The 23,735-nt window shown below is 43.8% G+C and overlaps 1 protein-coding gene across 1 annotated transcript in view; it reads right to left on the bottom strand.

Moving 5' to 3' along the window:
* Nucleotides 1-11,655, bottom strand: part of LOC129708799 (uncharacterized) — a 31,389-nt gene extending 19,734 nt beyond the window's left edge. Inside the window, exons 1-3 of the mRNA XM_055654782.1 lie at nt 10,549-11,655; nt 9,059-9,291; nt 7,203-7,268 (exon numbers count right to left, since the gene is read on the bottom strand). Of these exons, the coding sequence (XP_055510757.1) occupies nt 7,203-7,268; nt 9,059-9,291; nt 10,549-11,386 (1,137 nt within the window). The 5' untranslated portion in view covers nt 11,387-11,655. The remainder of the gene's footprint in view (nt 1-7,202; nt 7,269-9,058; nt 9,292-10,548) is intronic.
* Between the last annotated feature and the right edge of the window lie 12,080 nt (nt 11,656-23,735).

The following is a 23,735-nucleotide window of genomic DNA, read 5'->3' as shown; positions in this document are numbered from 1 at the left end:
CCGGGGGTTGGAGCAACGTTTACAAACATCGGCCTCAGCTCACACCCCTCCGCCCGGACCCCGGCATCCGCTCCTGCCGCCGGCCCCCTTCCTCCCTCCTCTCCTTCCCTACCTTCTCTCCCTTCCCTTCTTCCCTCCCTCCCTTCTCTCCTTCCCTCCCACCTTCCTTTCTCTCTTTTCCCTCCTCTCCTTCCTCCCTCCTCTCCTTCCTCCCTTCTCTCCATCCCTCCCACACACACATAACGCACTAACTAACAATCACACATCACGCACGGACAACTAACACACACAGACAACTAACACACACAGACAACTAACACACACACACACACACAACTAAGTTAGGATGGGGTAGAAGCCCAAAGGGTAGGATGGGGCTGAAACCCAAAATTTAATGCCTGGACTAGTTTTTCGCCAATGGTTATTGGTTTTCCAGGATCTAGTTAATTAAATTACTTTTGTTTTCATTTCACAGCCACTAAAACAAGTAGTATTGTAACTATGTACTTTTCAGAGGTGATCTACACTTTTTTTTTGTTACTTGTAGGCTTACATGTATGCAATTTTATATTAAAATGTAGCTTAGATCTGTTTGGTCCATTTTTTAAGCGCACATTTTGATTACTTTCCATTCTACCATAGAGATATAAAGTCTATAATAGACTTTATTTGTATTTCTATGATTCTACAGACCTTGGCTGGAAACCTGGGGCTCACCAAAATTGTTCCCAATTGGGCCCCGCACTTCCTAAGGGGATGAGTCACTAGCATAAAGATGTGGGGTGGAATGTAAGCAATGTAGAATGCTTAGAGGGAATGTAATGAAACTATGGAGAACCAACTTTAGAGTGAAAAGACGATTTGAGACCAGAAGTGAAGGTGATAAATTATGTTAGATGTTGTCAAGGCCCTGACAACGACGGTGGAGTGAGAAAAAAGTAAAACCCATCAAAGGCACTGATATTGAAGACAAAAGTAAAGTCGGAACAGATGCGATGGAGGCAGGGAAATAGGGACGGCTAAATAAGTCAACATCATGTGTTTCTAATTATCACGCTTTTTATAGGAATGCTTCCAAATTATTTCATGTGGTTCAAAATGTATGTAAGGAGTTCATCTTTACACCAGTGTATATTCTACCATCAGGGACAGCACAGAATTTTCCCAAATTGTTGCTACTTACTTACTTACTTTTTATTACAGACTCAAGGTCCAGATAAAAGACAAGACATTACATAGAATAAATTGCATAAAAAAGCACAATAAATTACTTACAAAAGCACAGTTAATTACATGCAAATGCACAATACATGGTTTAAGATCAAGAATATTAAAAAAAATCAGTGTCCTACAAGGAGACAACTGTACCAATGTCTCTGCAGCTGGGATTTGTAGCGTGTAGTGCTAAACCTTATGTTTGATATGGCCATTCAGTCATGTGTGTATATATTTATATCATGGTATATGAACACATTTATCTGTTTTGTAGTAAATGCCTACTATTTTCTGTGTGCTTAAGCAAAGCAAGAATTTCATTGTCCTATAAAGGGACACATGACAATAACTCACTTGAACTTGAACTAATCTTGCAAATAAATTTTTACATAAGATTTCTTAAGACAGTTTGTAAAGTATTGACTCCTGCAGCCACAAACATTTCACTTGCACGACACCATCTAGGCCTCTTAAGTCATATTCTCATGGCATCATTATAAGCTACTTTAAGTCTTTGATACACTATTTGATTAGTGTATAAATGTAAATAATTTGGTGTACATATAGCTGCTGGTGTACATATGGTGTACATATAGCTGCTAAATTTGTATAAGCAGTTGAATAAGGGGTGGGAATTAATAAGCTTTGGCTTCTTCCTGCTCCTTTTTGGACACATACGATTTCATTTATTTATAGATATTGTTTATGACACTTTATAAATATTCTTGTTTTGTTTTTTGTATGCTGTTTCACACTTGCTTTTTTTTCATTTATTCTATTCGAAATAAAGAATTAATTAACACACTTCTTTTTTAAGTCACTGTAAGCTTGCTTTTCTGTAGTTTTCGGTAGTACTCGACGTTTTTGCCAATCATTTCATATAATACAATGAAGAAGGTCTAAAATCAACTCTGGCTGCCCTTGGATTCTATAGCCTAGCAATGCATGGCATCAGGCTAGCCCACTCATTAAAATTCCCACTCCCAGTTACTACCTTGTTAGAAAAGCATGTGGAGATCCTTCCCACTCTCCCTGTCCACATTAGCACCATGTAAGTGTCCGTGTGGGCCTGTGACCACGTGGGTTTCCTCCAGGTGCTTCGCTGTCCTCCCACATCCCAAAGATGTGCTGGTGTGTAGGTTAATCGGCCTCTGTAAAACCGCCCCTTGAGTATACGTAGTGGATGCGAAAGTGGGATAACATAGAACTAGTGTGAATGGGTGATCGATGGTTGGCATGGGCTCAGTGGGCCAAAGGGCCTGTTTCTATGTTGCATCTCTAAACTCTTTCTCTCCAAACCACATTTTACCAGTTTACTCTGCCCTGTCTCACTACAAGCTGAGATGAGATAACTGAACACAACACTAATTAAAGTGCCCAGATAACCATTCAAGAGCTCTTTAATTGAACAGCACAGCCAACAGTTCAGTGACCCATCCCAGGCCCTCAGTATCGCTTAATAAAAACATCTAACAATCTTGTTTGTATCAACTTAACCAAAGCATACACTCAATTAATTTTAGATGTAAAGGAAACTAATTATTTTAGGAAGGAATCAGAAATTGTCAATTGACAGTGATGCAGCAGTAGAGTTGCTGCTTTACAGTGCCAGAACCCTGGGTTCCATCCTGACTGTGGGTGCTATCTGTACGGAGTTTGTATGTTCTCCCCCTGACCACGTGGGTTTTCGCTGGGCGCTCCAATTTCCTCCCACACTCAAAAGACGTACAGGTTTTGTAGGTTAATTGGTTTTGGTAAAAATTTTAAATTGTCCGTAGTGTGTGTATGATGTTGGTAGGATAGTGTTAGTGTACAGGGATCGCAGGTCAGCACGGACTTGGTAGGCCGAAAAGCCTTTTTCTCCGCTTTATCTCTAAACTAAACTAAACTAAAGTTTCAGCATCACAGTGCCAGAACCCCGGGTTCCACCCTGACTGGGTGCTGTCTGTACAGAGTTTGTACATTCTCCCTGTGACCGCATGGGTTTTCTCTGGGAGCTCCAGTTTCTTCCTACATTCAAAAGACATGCAGGATTGCAGGTTATTTGGCTTTTGTAAATTTGTCCCTAATGTCTAGGAAAGAACTAGTGTGTGGCTGGTCAGTGCTAACTCGGTGGACTGAAGGACCTGTGTCCACACCGCATCTCTGAACTAAACTAAACTAAACAAGCTGAGACAATAGCACAGATGGACAACTGATACAGACAGATACATCATTACCTAGTGGGAGAAATGGATGGGGCAAAGAGAAGAACGGGGCAATAAAAGGGGAGTGTGTGTTTACCAGAAATTGGAGAATTCAATGTTCATACTGTTGGGTTGTAAGCTACATTTAAGAGTTAGATGTGGCCCTTGTGGCTAAAGGGATCAGGGGGTATGGAGAGAAGGCAGGTACGGGATACTGAATTGGATGACCAGCCATGATCATATTGTATGCTGGTGCAGGCTCGAAGGGCCGAATGGCCTACTCCTGCACCTATTTTCTATGTTTCTATGTTACCTAAGCAAAATATGAGATGCTGTTCCTCCAGTACCTCTAGTTTGCGTGTTTGAGGATATAATTAAGGACACTTGACATATTTAGTAGCACAATGCACCCATTACTGATGTGGGCACATAACCACTTCCATCCCATGTGTGTACACAGGGAAATGTTTAACTCCATTGACATTTTCCATTAACCTCGATCAACGTCATCATCGGATGGATCAGGGTCTGTGAAAAATTCATGCAAATCAAAAACACTGCAAAGTTGAATAACTTTTTGATGAATGGTATGAATCAATTTGCTGTGATCAGAAATTAATTTCCACGCATTCAGTTCTACAATGGAATACTGTAGTCATAAGGATCTCATATGATGTGGAACCAAGAGTGAGATGATTGAAAATTGTCATGTTCTTGTGAAAGAAGCAGATCGACGGATACTGTATTAGTTTTGGATGTTTGCAACAAAACAACACAAAGATGGCTCGGACCATGGAATAAGCAAGCAAGCAAGTTTATTTATATAGCACACTAGAATAAGTGGGATATTCCACCTCTCCACCAATTCCAATATTAGTGGCCAGTGGGGGGGGGGGGGGTCTTTCTGGAGCGCTAGTATGGGAGTTGTGAGCTGAAGGGACTGGTTTCCAGAGGACTAGCATGGATATTGTGGGCCGAATGGATTCTTGGGCCGGCGGCTCAGACGCTCAAGCCTGTTGTGCTGGCAGCTCACTCACTCACGGCTGGTGGGCTGGTAGTTGACTCATGGCTATTCCTTGAAATTCCATTTCAAGCAGGGTGCAAGTCCACCAAATTCAAGTGCCGTTTCATACCATTTCAAGCAGGGTGCAAGGCCACTAAAGACAGCGAGTCGTGCAGAGACTGACTGAGGCACTCAACACTTTTATAGTCCCTCCGGAAGGGGCGTGGCCTTCAGGAGATAGAATCTCAACATGTTTAAAACATATTAACTCTTATATTTTTCATCAATGGGATAAATCTTCTTGTCCTGCGCAGCGGAGGGGGACTCTGAGTAAGATGGCCAAAAATCACAGCCATAAGTGGCAGCGTTTTTTCTAAAATTAATATACAAAACAACAGGAAGTGGTCAAGATCAGACTTTTAGCAATATAGATTTCAGCAACAAGACAATTCAAAGTGCTTTACACAAAGCATTAAACAGCAATCAAAAGCAATTAAAGATAGTCATTAAAAAGAATAGAAAATAAAAACAAGCATAAAATACAAGAATAAAAATTACAGTGCAGTGTTAGAAATGAATAATTATTTAATTTAATTAAAATTAAAAGTAATTAAAAGCAGCGTCAAACAGAAAAGTCTTCAGCCCCGATTTAATAGAACTGAGAGTTGGAGCGGATGTTTAGTTCTGACTCTGGGGACCTCAGATGTCTGGATGGTTCATAATGTAGCAGAACACCAGAAATGTATTTTGGCCCTAGACCATTCAGTGCTTTGTAAACCAACAGTAATATTTTCATGTATCATGTATTTGATCGACTGGAAGCCAGTGCTAAAGGAAATGAGTTTATCAAGAGTCAGGAGTGTTTAATTGTCATATGTACTGATGCTGATCAATGCAATTCTTACTTGCAGCGACAGTAAATGGCAGTGTAGCTGCAAGTATGTGCTGCTAGGGGCGGCACAGTGGCACAGCGGTAGAGTTGTTGCCTTACAGCGCCAGAGCCCTGGGTTCAATCCTGACTCCATACGAACGTACAGAGTTTGTACGTTCTCCTTGTGACCGCGTTGGATTTCTCCGGGTGCTCCAGTGTCCTCCCACTATCCAAAGACATACAGGTTTGTAGGTTAATTGGCTTCAATGAAAATTGTAAATTGTCCCTAGTGTGTACTACAAAAAACTGGAGTAACTCAGCGGATCAGGCAGCATCTCTGGAGAAAAGGAATAGGTGACATTTCAGGTTGAGACCCTTCTTCCTCAGTCTTTAGCCATTTCAACTAATTTCAAGGACTAAGAACATTGGACACCCTTGGTGTTGCACCAGGAACGTGCCCACCAGAAGTAGTTGCAACACGAGCTCCTATATCTTCATGCAGACACAAAACTAGCATTTAATTTCAATGCACAAAATTACTTCTGCGCAGTAAAACTCTGACGATTGAGCAGTGTCAATTCCATTAATCGCTCCTCAGGCACTGAAGCAGCCCACGCCTATACAAAGGAACTTTCAGGCTGGAGTTACTTAATTGGCAAGCAACATAAACCGCATGCAATTGCTGGGCTGTGATCTTCATAGATATCCTAACCTCATCACAAAGGCAAAATACCACAGAGGCTGGAAATATGGGAAAATTATGGAAATACTCAGCAGATCATAGAAACATAGAAAAATAGAAAATAGGTGCAGGGGATCAGGATAGCATCTGAGAAGAGAGAACCAGAAGTAACATGTTTTGGGCGGGACAGTGGTAGAGAGCTGCTGCCTCTCAACGACAAGACCCGGGTTTGATCCTGACTACGGGTGCAGCTGTGCAGAGTTTGCACCTTCTCCCTGTGAACGTGTGGATTTACCCCGGGAGCTCCGGTTTCCTTCCACACCTTAAAGATGTACAGGTTTGTGGGATAATTGGTTTCTGTAAAGATGTTTAAAATAAATCTGTCCATGCATCTTGGTCTTACAACATCCATCCATAACCCAGAGATTCCTCTTTTCATTGACATCAGAGATCCACTAGTCCCAATTATGAGCTTAAAGTCATTGGGCAAAGACAGGTTTGTGGGAAGGCCTGATGAAACTTGGTAATGGTGTCTGAAGGTCAACAAAGTCTGAAGAAGGACCTAGACCCGAAATGTCATCTACTCCTTCGCTTCATAGATGCTGCCTCACCCACTGAGTTTCTCCAGCATTTTTGTCTACCTTCGATCTTTCCAGCATCTGCAGTTGTTTCTTAAACACAGTCCAACACAAATCTTTTCTTTCAGCTTCTGAGGCAAATAGTTGTTAGAGTCAATACACTCAGAGTCAGCAGTGAGCTTTTAGAAAAGGGCAATTCGTTAACAAAGCGATGTTGGCATTGTTACAAAAAATAATATACAGATATTACAGCAGTTCAGATAGTAGAGATTTGACCTTTCGGAGGTCACAAAACAATCAGAGATGCAGAATAAAATTTGTTTTTCTGAAATGTGTGTGATAAAAAATAAATAGTAAATACATGGACAGACACTGCAGCATCACCCTTGGGAACATTATGATACAGATTGTTTTCTTGAAACGCAAATACCCAACCCCCCATGAAACCCTCTCTCTCTCCCCATCTCCCACCTTGGAATGCAGGGGTCATCTATATCCACACACACACACACACATGTTTCTGTGTAAGTATGGAGGTATGTATACATGGATGTATGCATGCATGTGTATGTATGTATATTGATAATGTGTTTAACACATTGGAGTAATTTTTCCTGCAATTTGTTACAAGTAATTCTTGCAGGCAAAAACATTCACGACTACATACCACACCACGGAAGGTTGGAGGGACTAGTCCACAGTAGACAGGAACAAAACAGCTACACAATAAAGCCTATCAAGGGGGAAATAAATGAAGAATTAAAATTCAATCCGAAAAACTATTTTTATGCAACATGTTCATCAGTATTTCAAGATAAGTGACAATAAAAACATCCAATTTAACATGTGACTGGATATTGTCTTCATTAAATGTTTTAATAATGTTAAATATTTTTCAACTAAAAACCAAGACCAGGATAAGGGCATCCAGAACAAGATTTAAACCCTGAGGAATAAACAAAATGAACAATAATCTGTCAGGATAGAAATGGTATGTTGCAGGCGCGGAGCCAGGGAGTCAGGACACTTAATGCAATGTCCCCCCCCCCCTCACTAATGTCGCCGCTGCAATAAATGCAGGGGAGGGAGGGGCACATCGACTGAGGGAACGGGAGGAGGGATTCAGGGGAGGGTGGAGTGAAGGGGAGGAGTGTCGAAGAGGATGGAGTGAGGGAGAGGGGTACAGAGCAAGGGGAGAGGGTTACGGAGCGAGCAGATGGGTACAAAGCAGTGGGAGGGAAGATGGAGTGAAGGGATAGGAACAGAACAAGGGAGGTGGATCCAGGGAAAGGTACCGAGTGAAAGGAGGGGGAGTCGGATCGAGGGGGGAGGGGGGGTAAGATCGAAGGGACGGCAGATCGAGCTGAGGGAAAGACGTATCAAGAGGGGAGAAAAACTGATCGAGGCAGACGATGGAACATGGAGATAATGAGAGGGGGAGATGGATAGTGAAGAGGCGTGATGGGTGGAAAGGCGGGCCGATGGATTGAGGAGAGATCGTGATGGATTGAGAGGAGAAGTGATTGATTGAGAGGCGAGGGGAGGGATGATGGATGGGGAAAGAGGGAGAGATAGATCGAGGGCAGTGAGAGATGCATCAAGAAAGGGATGGGTGGAGGGTGATGGGAATGTGACCAGAGTGGTAGGAGGCTAAAGCAGGGTGACAATTAGCCATGGGGGAGGTGGTGGAATGGTGGGCAGACAGGAGAGATAATGAGAGCGAGCAGGGAGATGGATGACAGCAAACAGAGGAAGTTTGGTTTAATTTATAATTGTCATGTGCACCGAGGAACAGTGAAAAGCTTTTGTTGCTATCTCGACATAGAAATGACTATACATGATCACCATCAAGCTGTGTACAGGTAAAGGATAAAGGTTACAACATTTAATGCACAATGAAGTCCGATAAAGTCCAATTACAGATAGTGAGCATTAGCAGTGATGGAATAGAGATACGGAGCAAGTTTGGGGGAGAGTGGGAAGTGGGACAGTATGGTTTTTATTTCATCGAATCCTGTTGCAAGCACAGACAATGTCAGATTGGATTAAAGTAATTACATGTTAAAATCTTTATTGTGATTATTGGTTCTGACACGATGCAAGAATACGCCACTGCCCCAGAAATGAATCCTCAGCGAAAGACAACATCTTCAGGAGACACTAGAGACCGTAGTTGCTGGAACCCGTAGGAGAGCTTCTGGGGAAACTCACTTGGTCAGGCAGCATCTGTGGAGGGAAATTGTCTGACAATGTTTCAGATCCAGACTCTTCATCTTGATGGATCTGTCTGAATAAGGATCCAACCCAAAAAACATTGCCTGTCCATTTCCCTCTAGTGATGCTGCCTGATCCAATGAGATCCTCAGCAGCTCTCTTCTTTCATACAAAGATATCCTCAGAGTTGGTTGAAACAGTTACCCAATAATGTACAACAATGTAAATGAGAACTCAGGAAATATTTCCCCAAGTAAAATACCTGAAACTATCTTACCATATGTCGAAGGAGACACAAGAGATTGTTACCTGAATAAGTTCCTCGTTGGAACTGAAATCGGAGACTAGGATGTTTTGTCCGTCAGATGCCCGGGTCATGGAAATAAACAGCCTCCCGCAGGCACGCTCGTACGCATTCTCATGAAGATTCTCCACCAGACCCTTCTTTACAATTTGAAGAGGACTAAATAGTGGATTAATCAGTCCAAGAAACCATCTTCTTGACTGTTTAGCAGCCAGACTAAGGGTCTGATAGAAACAATCTAGTATGGGATCAAAAACAAACATGAGCCCCATGGATAACAATAAACTATCAGAAAAGTGGTATCAGTCCGATTCAACAATGCATTTGGATATTTGCATCACACCAATTTACCATTTGAAATGAACCAAGTAAAATTGTTCAATGTGTAGGAAGGAACTGCAGATGCTGGTTTACACCGAAGATAGACACAAAATGCTGGAGTAACTCAGTGGGACAGGTAGCATCTCTGGAGAGAAGGAATGAGTGATGTTTTGGGTCGAGACCCTTCTTCACGCTGAGAGTCAGGAGAGGGAGACTAGAGATATGGAAGGGTAAGGTGTGAAAATGACAGATCAAAGCAGACGGTGATCAAGGGAATGTAGAATGGTTCATTGTTAGCTAAGGAGAAGGTGACAATGAGGCATACAGTCAGAAAAATCAGGGGAACAGTGAAACTGTTTGTAGAACTAGAGTGGGGGAGGGATGGAGAGAGGGAAAGCAAGGGTTACGTGAAGTTAGAGAAATCAGTAGTGCCTCTTCCATATAGACCTAGTGGGTCGTTCTGTACATTCGGTACTAACCGGGCGATTGTGTTTATGTATGATGATAATCTTACTGATCTGTATGTAAAATACGTTTTTTACTGAACCTGGAACACACGTGATAATAAAGAAAACATTGATGGCTGGAGAATTTTAGGAAAATTGGGATGAGAATCAACGTGTTGCTTCTATTGGAGCCAATACAAGGCTATAAGTATAGGGGTGACAGGTAAAGAAAACGGTTGCTAAACACTTTAATTCTCCATCTCTTTCCCATTTGACATTTCTGTTTGTCCAAGGCTGTGAAAGACATGTCTTTCTTTGGACAGCATGTTTCAGCAGGTTCATTGATTGTTGGATACCGTCCAATCTAATCCTTATCCAAAATCCTCACTTCAAGTAGGGCAATGGGCATCTTGTTAGTCAGCACAGGTTTCAGTTGCGTTCTTCCCAAACTGAAACACTGAAGACAAATAGGCACCTAGAATCATGTTGTTCACACTCACACCTCCAAGATCAACAAATGAACGGGTTAAAACCTGGAACGTTCCAAGAACACAGCCCATGTAGACATCATGACAAACACTTCAGAAGCGCTTTTCATTGTAATTCCTTAATCAACACCAGGCCAGGTGTTGATTAAGGAATTAAACCCCTTTCTACAGGTTAGGAACAAGCCAAAAGCATAGCCAGTGGCAAAAATACATGTTAATGCAGCAAAGTTGATGCCTTACCTAGATCAACGCCACAGACTACAGCAGCGGCGATGAGGGAACCAGCAGAAGCTCCAAACACCCTCGGAGCTGCAAGCACAACCTGGGGCAAGTTTTCCAACAAGCATTCCGCCACGCCGATTTGATAGGTCACCAGAAACCCAGAGCCAGAGAAGGACAGTTCCATGGGCGAGACCTCGCCATCCTCCACCTCGGGTCCGACTCTTTCATTATCTTCCGAACCGCCAGGCTCAACCTGCGCATCTCCTCCCTGCGGGTGGACCCCATGCTCATTCAGAAGCAGGTCTCCCTGTAGCTTGGTGGCAGAGTTCACCAGGGCTGCGCACATTCTAACCCGTGGCGCACGGTTCCCGTCCCACGCTGCAGAAAGCTCCTCGCCCCACAGTTTGGAACCCATCATCTCATCTTCCCCAAATCCTTCTGAGAACCCTGCTGCTGACTGGAAGGACACTGGAATTCCTTCTCCCTTCGCCGGCATTCCTAAGGACTTCTTTCCCTCTTTTACAGAGGCTGTTCTCCACCCCCCCTGAAAATGTACTCCTGGAAGCCCCTCTCCCTTTTGCAAGGAGCCTGATCGCCCATCTCCCTGAACTTGCACTCCAGAAGTACCCCCTTCCCATTGCAAAGATCCCCGAATTCCCTCTTGGTCTCTAATTCCAGAAAATCTGTCTCTCCAAACATCTCCATTCTGTTCCCCAACATCTTGAAGCCCCTTATTCCAAAGAGCTAAAGTTCCCTTGGGTTTAAGGCACGGTTCCAGGAGACCTCTTTGCCTTAACTGAATACCCGGGGACTCTGCTTCTTCTATTCTTGATGTTGATAGCATTTCCTTCCTCATTTTCCTTACACAATTAATTCGCTTGTTTACACCAAACTCTTTAACATTGCTTTTCCATTCCTTCTTCCCCCAAGAATTATTTCCACACAATTCTCCTGTCTTCTATTCTTGCCTACTTACTAGCCCGTCAGAAGCCTCTCTGCTCCTCAGCGCTCCGCTTCTCCCTCCCTCCCTCTATCGCTGTTTGATGTCAAGCAATTGCACCCGATCGGTCGAGCGCTGGCGTGCTACCGCTCCGCTCTCTGGGAGTTGTAGTCCATTGTCTGTGGGCACACTGCAATGCCTAGGATGCCTATCGCCCAGAGATAATCCACTTTTGAAGTTTGCACTTATACTGGTGGTTGTGGGTTGATTCACGCCCTACCAGCTCTCGCTTTACCCCAAAAATGCTCCCAGTTAAAACCACGAGCCAGTGGTGGCGTTGGGTTTCTACAGTCTGTACTGTTGTGTGGGACACAAAGTAACTCAGCAGGTCTGGCAGCATCTCTGGAGAACATGGATAGGCGACGTTTCGGGTCGAGATCCTTCATATAATTTGAACTCAAACATCGCCTATCTATGATCTCCAGAGAGATGCAACCTGACCCCACTGAGTTACTCCACTACGTTGTGTCCTTTCATGTGTAAACCAGCACCTGCAGTTCTTTGTTGCTGCATTTTGTACTCTCTGGGGTTGCGAGTTATATGGGGTGTGCGCCACAGGGTAGCGCTGTGTGGATCTTTGGGGATGGCCAGGTTGCGGTCTTGGAATTGGGAAATCTGCCGATTGCACTGTGAGGAGTTTGAGGTGTAATGTGAAGTTTTGTAATTATGTTGCACAGTGTGAAGTTTTCTATTTTGGCGGTTAAATTGTTTCCGGGTTGCACTGTGTGAAAGTTTGAGACGTCTATACGTGGCAGTGTCGGGCTTTGGAGTGTGGAAACACAGGACACAAAGCGCTGGAGTAACTCGGCTGGTCAAGCAGCCTTCCCTGAAGAACATGGATAGGCGACGTTCAGAATTCAGAAGAAAGGTCTCGACCCGAAACCTCGTTTATCCGTGTTCCCTCTCCAGCACTTTGTGCCCTTAAAGGCTTTGGAGTGTCGGAAGATAACACAGTGTTTTGGGATGTCTGTGCCTTCAACTATGTGCGACTTTGGGGCGTTTGTAGAGCGACTTCTTGATTAGGTACACAAAAATGCTGGAGAAACTCAGCGGGTGCAGCAGCATCTATGGAGCGAAGGAAATAGGCAACGTTTCGGGCCGAAACCCTTCTTCAGAAACGTTGCCTATTTCCTTCGCTCCATAGATGCTGCTGCACCCGCTGAGTTTCTCCGGCACTTTTGTCTACCTTCGATGTTCCTGCATCTGCAGTTCCTTCTTAAAACTTCTTGATTAGAACGGGTGTCAATGGTTATGGGGTGACGGCAGGGAAATGGAATTAGGAGGCAGAGACCAGTCATGATTGAATGTCGGAGTAGACTCGATGGTCCGAAGGGTCTAATTCTAGTCCTACAACTTGCGACATGGTGATTTTTGAGAGTTTGTGCGTGAAGCTTTTGTTTGTGTGAAGTTTTGGGGGGGGGGGGGTTGCGTGTACTGTGTGATGTTTTGCAGTGTAGGGGGTTCGGTGCCAGGCAAAGGGATGGGCGCGTGTGTCTGGTGCACGATGGACAACTTCGGGGAGCTTGGGTTTTAGATTATAGGGTGATTTCACCAAAGGTCAAATGAGCGTAGATCCCCCCTCACGTGACCGAAATTTTTAACTGGAGGACATCTCTCAGTTTGGTACATGTAAGTGAATGGGGAAACACGCACTTTCCCACCCGTTAAAAACATGGAAAACGGCCGATTTCTGAGCTGAAATTTTCTGTGCTAGTCGGGGTGACCGTGAAGCACAGCGACCTAAATTTTCAGGCAAAACAAAAGATAGAAAGTGAGGTAATTACAAGAGGGAACTGAAGGTAGAAAGCCGCGGAAATGAACAGCTGACAATTGCCTGGTGATTTTAAGATCCAAAATATCGGGAATTATCGCGTTTGCTCGCTGAATTTCATCAAAAGTAAGGCATTATTAACTGGCACAGAAAATTTCAGCTCAAAAATCGGCCGTTTTCCATGTTTTTAACGGGTGGGAAAGTGCGTGTTTCCCCATTCACTTACATGTACCAAACTGAGAGATGTCCTCCAGTCAGAATTTTCGGTCACGTGAGGGGGGATCGTATTAACACGATGTGTCACCAATTGTGTTTTGACCTTCAAGGATTACTGAAGGTATTCGCAGAGAATTTCTTAAAGCTGTCTGATGCGGGTATTATTACTATCTATATAATTAAAAATCTCATCTTGACCACTTCCTGTCTGCGCTGTATATTGATTTTAGAAAAAATGCTACCCTGTATCGCTGTGATTTTTGGCCACCTTACTCACAGTCCTCCTCCGCTGAGCAGGTCCCGAGGATTTTTCCCATCGATGAAAAATTAAAACGTTATGAGTGTTTAAAAAACATTGAGATCAGCTGATTGGTCCTCTCACCTGTCAATAACCGCGATGAAGGTAACGCCTCTTCCGGGGGTGGCAGGACTATAAAACCCCGGATGCCTGGACGTGAGTCAGTCACTCTGCAAGATCGCGAGGGAGAGGCCACAACTGTCATTGTAAGCTGTGAATTAACTGAACTGTGTGTCTGCAATGTACTTGCAATAAATGATTTGTTAGCCCTTAATGACAATGCCATGAGTTGTTTGATATAGATATAGATATGCCATTTATTGTCACTATACATGTACAGTGAAACTGAAAGCTGCTCGTACTCAGTGCATACATACAATTTTACACAAAAAACAAGAAACAGAAAAACAAAACAGTTTGGCCTGCTGCCCTGCCTGTGCTTGAAAGTGCAATACTTTATTGGGTCCGACTGTGTTTGGAAGGAATAAATGCTTTATTAGGTCCGACTGTGTTTGGAAGGAATAAATGCTTTATTAGGTCCAACTGTGTTTGGAAGGAATAATTGCTTTATTAGGTCCAACTGTGTTTAGTTCAAAAGTCCCGCTCATTTCGTGACTTCCGCTTAGTGGATTGGTAGCGCTGATTGCTTAATTTACAGTGAGTGCAGAGGTCGCACTGATTGCAGAAGTGCCGCTGACTGCGGAAGCCCCACAGTGGAGAGGCCGCGCTCAGCCATGTGAGTAGATTCAAGAAAGCTTACTGTCATATATATGGTGTGTGAGTCAGTATGTGTGAGTGTGCAACACAGAGAATGGTGGGTGCCTGGAACGCACTGCCAGAGGCGGTGGTGGAAGCAGAAATAATAGTGTCAGTTAAGAGGCTTTCAGATATGCATATGCAGGAAATAACTTAGCTTCATGTTTGGCACAGACATTGTGAGCTGAATGGCCTGTTCCTGTGTTGTACTGTTCTATATTCTAATATAATATTGAGTTTGGCAGTGTCTGCACATTGTACTGTGTGGGAGGTTGCGAGTTGTTGGTATATATATGGAGCTTATGGGCCTGTCCCAAGTAGGCGATTTTTTAGGCGACAACAGGCGACTAGGCTGTCGCCACATGTGTCCTCAGGGTGCCGCCTGAATGGTCTCCTCAGTCGCCCAAAGAGTCGTCCCTTTTTTCTGGTCGCTGCTAGATTTTGAAATGTTCAAAAACTTTCGGCGAAAGTCGGCGCCCGAGGGCTTGACGCCAACGATCGTAGCCTGATGTAGGTGCTGTCGCCAGGATGACGGTAGGTTGTCGTCGGTGCTGACTTCGGTGAATTCCATTGGCGACTACCTACGTCAACCTATGTCAACCAGGGTGGCGGATTTCCGCTTCCTGGGAATCCATATTGAGGAGGACCAGACGTGGAGCGTGAACACCACTGCGCTGCTGAAAAAGGTCCAGCAGAGACTGCACTTCCTGAGGGTGCTCAGGAAGAATAACATCACTCAGAGACTGCTGCTGTCCTTTTATCGGTGCTCCATCCGTAGCTTACTAACATACAGTGTATGCTGTGGTACACGTCGACAGCGGCTCAGAGGAAAGCGCTCCAGAGGGCCATTGACAACGCCAGAGGATTGTCGGCTGACATCTCCTTACCTAGGGGACTTACACAGTTCCCGTTTTTTCCCAGAGACCTAAAGGACATTTCCCACCCCGACACTCCCTGTTTGAACTGTTGCCGTCAGGCGCCGAAAAATCGCCTAAGGACAAGGACGAACAGGCCTAAAAAACAGTTTTTACCCCAGTGTATAAAAGCACTAAATGTAGCCGCCAAGGAACGCAGGGGCGAGACATACTAAGGGACTGTGGTACACTGTGAAATCGACAGAAGGATGGAGGGTTATTTATGCGTGTCTTTTCGTGATATGGCCTAGTCTTTATCTTTTAATATTTCACCTTGTATGTATCGTTAAGAAATGTTTGAATGGTGCACAGGAACTGACATTTTTTTAATTTCGTTGTCATGGTTCATGACAATGACAATAAAGAAAAACTATTCTATTCTATTCTAATCTCATCTGTCACCGCATGATCCATATTCCTCCATTTCCATTGGCCTATCTAAAAGCCTCTTTAATGCCACTATGGTATCTGCCTCCACCACCACCACCACCCACGACAGTGCAATCCAGGCGCCAACTACACTCTGTGTAAAAATAGCTTGCCCGGCACAATTAATTTAAACTTTGCCCCTTTCACCTTTAAGCTATAAAAAGTGTCTACTTTCTATATTCAAGAACGTCAAATAAGATCAGTCCATTTATAGCCTAAATTCTCAGTTCTCCAGGGAGATTGCATGACCCGCTGAGTTAATCCAGTATCTTGTGTCTCCTTTCACCTCATCTATTCCTTGTTGCCAATGAATGCTCCCTGTGAACACATTGCACCTACTCCATCCCTCACGATCATAGTGAGAACTATATTGATGAACCTTCATCGCCAATGTCCCAGTTACATGAAATGCACTTTCAACCATGATCCAACTCTTTCATAACATTTGAATTGAACAATAAACTCAATTTTCACAATATCTTTCTGTATGTCTTCTCACTATTCAGTATTAGTCAATATGCACCTATCCAAAACCTACTGTTTAAATCCCAACTCACAATGAACCCCTTTACCAACCTACTAGTGTATAGTGATACACATCACTTCACAGTATAGCCACTGAGGGGCGCTAATTAGCTTTAAACATTTACGTGTTCTCCAAAGTCGAGCAGAACATTTAAACAAAGATAGACACAAAATGCTGGAGTAACTCAGCAGGACAGACAGCATCTATGGAGAGAAGGAATGTGTGATGTTTCGGGTCAAGACCCTTCTTCATGCTGAGAGTCAAGGGAGAGAGATATAGAGATATGGAAGTGTAAGGTGTGAACATGACAGATCATAGGGATTCAGTCTGAAGAAGGGTCTCGACCCGAAACATCACCTATTCCTTCTCTCCAGGGATGCTGCCTGTCTCGCTGAGTTACTCCAGCATGTTGTGTCTATCTTCAGATCAAAGGGGACGTTAATCTAGGAAAATGTAGAATGGTTCATTGTTATCTCAGGGGAAGGTGACAATGAGGCATATAATCAGTAAAATTTAATCAGGAGGACTGTAAAACTAGTTGGAGAATTAGGTTGGGGGAGGGATGGCAAGTGAGGGAAAGGAAGACAAGCTGCCTGTCCCGTTGAGTTACTCCAGCATTTTGTGTCTATCTTCAGTGTAAACCAGCATCTGCAGATGCATCCTACACAGTTACACAAAGGGCAACCAAGCATGGACCTCAAAGAAGAATAAACACTAGTTGGTGGCAATTGTGAGGTTTGGCAATATAATTCCAATTATTGACATATACCACAAATTTCAACATATAAGCATGTCCTGCATTAATAGGGTGATTTCACGAAAGGTCACTGGAGCGTAGATCCGCACCCACGTAACCGAAAATCTCAAGTGGAGGACATGCTAGACATCCGGTACATGTTAGTGGATGGGAAAACACGCACTTTCCCACCCGTTAAAAACATAGAAAACAGCCAGGTTTTGATCTGCAATTTATTGTGCCAGTCGGGGTGACCGTGAGGCACAGCTACCTAGATTTACAGTAAAAAAAAAGATAGAAACTAAGGTAAATTAAAGAGGGAGCTGAAGGTGCCAATCCAGTGGAAGTGAACAGCGGACATTTGCCGTGGAGATTTAAAGGTCCAAAATATCGGGAAATATCGCGTTTGCTCGCTGAATTTCATCAAAAGTAAGTCAATAATGCCTTACTTTTGATTTGGAAACAATATAAAAAGATAATTCCCGATCTACGTTCCAGTGACCTTTCGTGAAATCACCTTATAGAATGCTGTGGTTAGTCTTACATCAATATGCTCATTCCTGTTCAGGCAACATTAACACATTGAATGGAGTTTTATTTAAAAATAATCAGTCATTAGCTAAGGCACAGTAAAAAAAAAAATGATAGGCTATTTTGGATTTAATATTGTCTGACAAGAATTGGTTAATTGATTATCTAAAGCCAGGGGGGCATTTAGGGAAGTGAATGGGCAACAAAATGAAATAAATATACCGGTATAGTGATTTAGTTCAAGCTGATGTTTGGTTCTTGAATCTCAATAAACCAAACTACAATGTGGAGGCTTTGGGGAGGGAACTGAGATGTTCACCAGAATGCTGCATGGAATAGAGGGTATTGGCAAAAAGGATGGCACAGGCAATGGAAGCTCAGATGTCACAGTAGCATCCTGAAACATATGTATGGAATTGCAGCCCCCATCATAATTCAGTTGCAACCATCCCTTCCATATTTAAAAGATCGAATCTCATATTTCCAGAACTTATTTTGCAATTGAGGTTATTTGAAATCTGTTTGGACAAACAGAGATTATTTTCTCTGGAGCACCAGAGGCAGAAGGAAGGCCTGATAGAAGTTTTTTTAAATTCTGAAAGGCATTGAACAATTTTCCCACATTGGAAATGTTACAAAGTAGCGAGCAGAGCTTTAAGGTCTGAGAATTGAAAGTTCAAAGGAGATGTGCAGGGCAAGTTTCTTGGGTGCCAGGGGTGGGGGTGGAAACAGTAATGATGGTGGCATTTCAGGGGCATGTGAATATGCAGGGAATGAGGGACATGGAGCATGTGCAGGCAGAATGGAGTAGTTTAATTTGGCATTGTTCTTGGCACAAATATGGGCTGAAGGGCCTGTTCTTGTGCTGTACCGTTCTATGATTTATGCACAAAGCACAAGGCATTAATTGTCTGTTGTGGATTTGGAAACAATATAAAAAGGTAAAACAATCAGTAATGAGGCCGTTGCAGGGGCTGGTGCTGGGGTCCTCGTTTCTCTCCAGCAATATAAATGATTACAATGTGGGGATTAAATATAATGCTTTCAAATTTCAAGTCTAGAGTGTTTAGCTGCCATATGTATGGGGTTGGTACAGGAAAGTGGAATGAAGGTAAAAGATCGGTCACAATCTTACGAAATGGCAGAGGAGGCAAGAGGGCCAAGTAGCCTGCTCCTGTTTATATTTTTACGTAGAAACAACCCTTCTTCAGACCCTGTCAAATAATAGGCTGCTTTCCTCTAGATGGTGTTGACTTTTTTTAATGGGTTGGTGATGCTGGACTCATCCATCCATACTTCTGGCATGTGAATGATGGAAAAGCTGTAGAGATTCAGTTGCAGTAGATCATCTAAGTCTTTGACTTCTGGCTTTTCCCCATCTTCTGTTCCCTCCCCTCTACTTTAGGTCTGAAGAAGGGTCCCAACCCGAAACATCGCCCATCCTTTTTCTCCAGAGATGCTGCCTGACCCGCTGGCTTACTCCAGCACTTTGTATCCATCTTTGGTCCTCTTTATTCTTGAAACACACAATATGTATATGTTGGCTTATATTTAGAGGAGTTCAACAAGAAACAAAAGCTTGAAAGCATGTAAGTAAGTAAGTAGGTTCATTAGCCAAGTATTCACATACAAAGAATTTGCCTTGGTGCTCCGCCGACAAGTAACAACATGACATACAATGACAGTTACGAATGACTCAGAAAACACTAAACATTAATAATAATCAAACATTAATGATAAAACACCATTGATCAAGATTCAAGAACAACTTGTTCACCACTATTATAATTCTCTTGAATGGATCTCTTGTGTTTAGGATGTTTACCCGATCATCCAATCTACCTCGTTGCGGCCCTTGCACTTTTGCAGCATCTCTGGAAAACAAGGATAGGTGATGTTGTGGGACACTTTAGTCACTTATCCATGTTTTCTAGACATGCTGCCTGACCTGCTGAGTTACTCCAGCATTTTGTGCCTTTTCTTCACTAATATCTATGCCCTTCATAACTTTATAACCTTCTGTAAGGTTACCCATCAGCCTCCTATAATCCAGTGAAAATAACGCTAGCCTATTCAATCTCTTTACAACCTACAACTCCAGCCACTATCCTGGTGAATCTCTTCTGCACTGTCTCTATTGCTACCACATTCTTCCTGCAGTGTGGTGACCAGAACTGACAAAGTGCAGTCCAACTAGGCGGCAAGGGCGGTACTGTGGCGCAGCGGTAGAGTTGTTGCCTTACAGTGCTTGCAGCACCAGAGACACGAGTTCGATCCTGACTACAGATGCTGTCTATACAGAGTTTGTACCTTCTCCCCGTTTTCTCCGAGATCTTCGGTTTCCTCCCACACTCCAAAGACGTACAGGTTTGTAGGTTAATTGGCCTGGTATAAGTGTAGAAATTGTCCCTAATGTGTGTGTAGGATATCGTTAATGTGCAGGGATCGCTGGTCAGTCCGGACTCAGTGGACCGAAGGGCCTGTTTCATTGCTGTATCTCTAAACTAAACTAATATATTGTATCCCTGCAACATGATGTCCCAACTCTTATACCCAATACCTTCAAGGGCAAACATAATAAACAACTTCTTCACCACCTTATCCAGCAATGCCACCACTTCGGTGAACTGCGGACTTTTATCCCAAGGTCCTCAGTACATCAATGCTCCAAAGGTCTTTCCCCTTTATAAATTCTACCGGAATTTGACTTCCCAAAGTACTTTACCTCACAGGGGTCTGGATTAAATTCCACCTATCTTTCCAAGTGATCTATGTCCCAATGTATCCCTAGCCAACCTTCTTTGCTGTCTACAACTCCATCAATTTTTAAATCATCTACAAACTTACTAATCAGACCATCTATTTTTTCTTCCAAGTAATTTCTATAATTACAAGCAAGAAAGGTTCCAATGCCGAATCCCTCTGTCACAGAGTTCCACCCAACACGATCCATTGCTTCTTATCACCAAGCCAATTTTGGATCCAGTTTGCCAACATACTCAGTGTACCACTTCCTTAACTCTCCAGCCTCCACATCCAATGAGAAGAACCATGCTCATATCCATTGGCACAACACATTGATTATCCCTCTGGTCCTTAGCTACCCTCTTGCTTCCTATATGAAAGGTTTTAGGATTTTATATAATCCTACTTGCCTGAAGGATAGCAAATGGAATTGAATGATATCTAATCATCAGCAAATGTCCTTAATTCTTACATTATGCGGGTGATAATGTCACTGTTGAAGCAGCTGAAGATTGTTGGGGCCTACCTAACTGACATAGAGTTTTTGTCAAGATGTTTTGTATTTCAATTTTCTTGGGTTCCTCCATGGTCAAACGCTGGCATTATCTCGAGAGCACTACTTCTCATCTCACCTGTGGAATTCATATACTTTGCCCATGATGAGACCAAGGCCGTGAAAATCAGAATCAGAATCAGAATCAGAATCAATTTATTTGTCATTTGGACCCCTAGAGGTCCAAACGAAATGCCGTTTCTGCAGCCATACATAACGCACAAATAGACCCCAGACACAACATAATTACATTTAACATAAACATCCATCACATTGCTGTGATGGAGGCCAAATAAACGTATCTCTCCACTGCGCTCTCCCCCCCCCCGATGTCAGAGTCAAAGTCATAGCCCCCGGCTGGCGATGGCATGTCCCGCGGCCAAACATAGCGTGCTGGAGGCCAAATGGCGTTCTTCTCGGCATTGCAGTATCTCGAGAGCAAGTGCCACCCCATGATGAGGGCCGTGCAGAATCAGATCAAATCAGAATCAATTTATTTGTCCCCCTCCAAACGAAATGCCGCGCCATCATAACGCACCCCCAGACCAACGCTGTGATGGAGGCCAAATAAACGTATCTCTCCACTGCGCTCTCCCCCCCCCCGATGTCAGAGTCAAAGTCATAGCCCCCGGCTGGCGATGGCGATTGTCCCGCGGCCATTAAAGCCACGCCGGGTTGTGCGAGGTCGCACACCGGGTCTTGGTGTTGGTGCCCCCGGTGTGCGCTCGCAGAGTCCGCGGCCATTCCAGCCGCGCGGGGCAGCGATGTAGGCCCCGCTCCAGGAGCTCTTCAACCCCGCACTCGGGCGGGAGAAGTCGCCGCCGCGGAAGCCCCGAAAAGCGGTCTCCCCCCAGGGAGCCGTGGGCTCGGCACCGTCGTCCACAGACCTGTAGAGAGCCTCCGACTCTCCGGCAGCAGCAGCAGCAGCAGCAGCAACAGCACCAGCAGCAGCAGCGCTCCTCCACCGCTCCGGACCCGGCCAGCTCCGCGACGGTGAGGTGAGTCGACACCTGAGTCCCCGGTCTCTTCCTGTTGGAGGCCGCTCCTCGTTACGGCCTCAACGACGACTGAGACCCGACGAGAAAAGGTCGGGTCTCAGTGCAGGGAGAGATTCAAAAAGTTTCCCCCCCCTCCCACCCCACCCCCACCCCCCCCACACACACCCCAACATAAAATAACAAACACTACATAAAAACACAGACAAAAAATAATAAAAACGCGGACAGGCTGCAGAAGCCGCTGCTGGCCAGAGCCGCGCCGCCTACCGGTCTATAATCTAAAAGTCTATAATCAAATCTTCCCAGCCAGGGTTAAAATCAGTCTGTGGGTGACTAACTGCTCTTGATAACACTTCCAGTGATCACTTCATTATTTTACTAATGACAGAATGGGAGCAGATTGAGGAAGTGGTAAATAGTTGTTTTAGTATTTGTCCTGCTTTTCTGTGGGCGGAATAGTCTTGTGCAATCTTCCACATTGTCAGGGAGGTGTCAGTGTTGTACCTGTTCTGGAAGAGATTGACTAAAGTGTACAAATTCTGGGGCACTCTCTTCGGCAATGGAGCCAGTATATTGTCAAATCCCGTGGACTATGTGATGTGCTCTCCACTATTCTTTAGTATTTCTTATTGGAATAAATCAAGTGAGCTGAAGATCAGATTGTGTGCAGTTAGGCTCTTGGTGGGAAGCCAAGATAGAATGTGAATTTGCCTGAAGATGGCTGGAAATGTCTCCATTTTATCTTTGGTGGTGAAATAATGAACACATATTCTTGGAGCTACCTTAATAAGCTATATAATTATTCACTGATAAATGAAAATCAAAAAAGTTGCAGAATGAAAATCTGAGGGAGGCAAATGATAGTAATGTGTAGTTTTGACTTTGACCTGCTGTTTTTAGACATTATGGGATCCAGAATCAATCTTGCCAATACATAAGCACCATTCTATGCATTTTGTGTGTCGGTGTTGCTGTTCAGAAGGAGATACTCAGGAACTGTGACACAACTGAGACATAAGCAGAAAGCTATGCCATTGTGACATTTACTGTTTGACCAGGGTGTGGGATATTTCTCTGAATTATGGTGCAACTTCTAGTTCATTTGCCCGATAAGGCTAAAAACAGCATAATCATAAACATTGAACAGTACAGCACAGAAACAGGCCCTTCATCCCACAATATCAGTGCCAAACATGATGCCAAGATCAACCTATTTAATCTGCCCTCACGTGATCTATAACCCTACCTTTCCTGCATTTCCATGTGCCTATCTAATAGCCTCTTACATGCCATAACGATATATGCCTCCTGGCAGCACTTTCTAAGCACTCACCAACTCTCCGTTTAAAAACCTTGCCCCATTCATTTCCTTTATACTTTGCCCCTCAAACCTTAAAGAATTGTCCTTTAATATTTGACATTTCCACCCTGGGGAAAAGTTTCTATCTACCATATCTATGCCACATAATTGTATACACTTCTATCAGGTTTCTCCTCATTATCCAGCGTGCCAGAGAAAATAATCTAAATGTATCCAATTTCTCCTTGCAGCTAACACCATTCAATCCAAGCAGTATTCTGATAAACAGGTCACGTCCAAATCATTGGGACTTTTTCAGTGGGAAGTAGTGCATCAGCTTCACTCTTCGCTACATGGGTTTTGATACAATTTGGGGATATAGTTGGCTATTTAATAATGCAGTATAAAGCCAACCATGTTGCTTTCGGTGTG

Source organism: Leucoraja erinacea, chromosome 24 (genome assembly GCF_028641065.1).
Source record: "Leucoraja erinacea ecotype New England chromosome 24, Leri_hhj_1, whole genome shotgun sequence".
NCBI classification, from domain to species: Eukaryota; Metazoa; Chordata; class Chondrichthyes; order Rajiformes; family Rajidae; genus Leucoraja; species Leucoraja erinaceus.
Note: the sequence above shows the minus strand (reverse complement) of the source record. Positions and strands in the feature narration are given on the sequence as shown.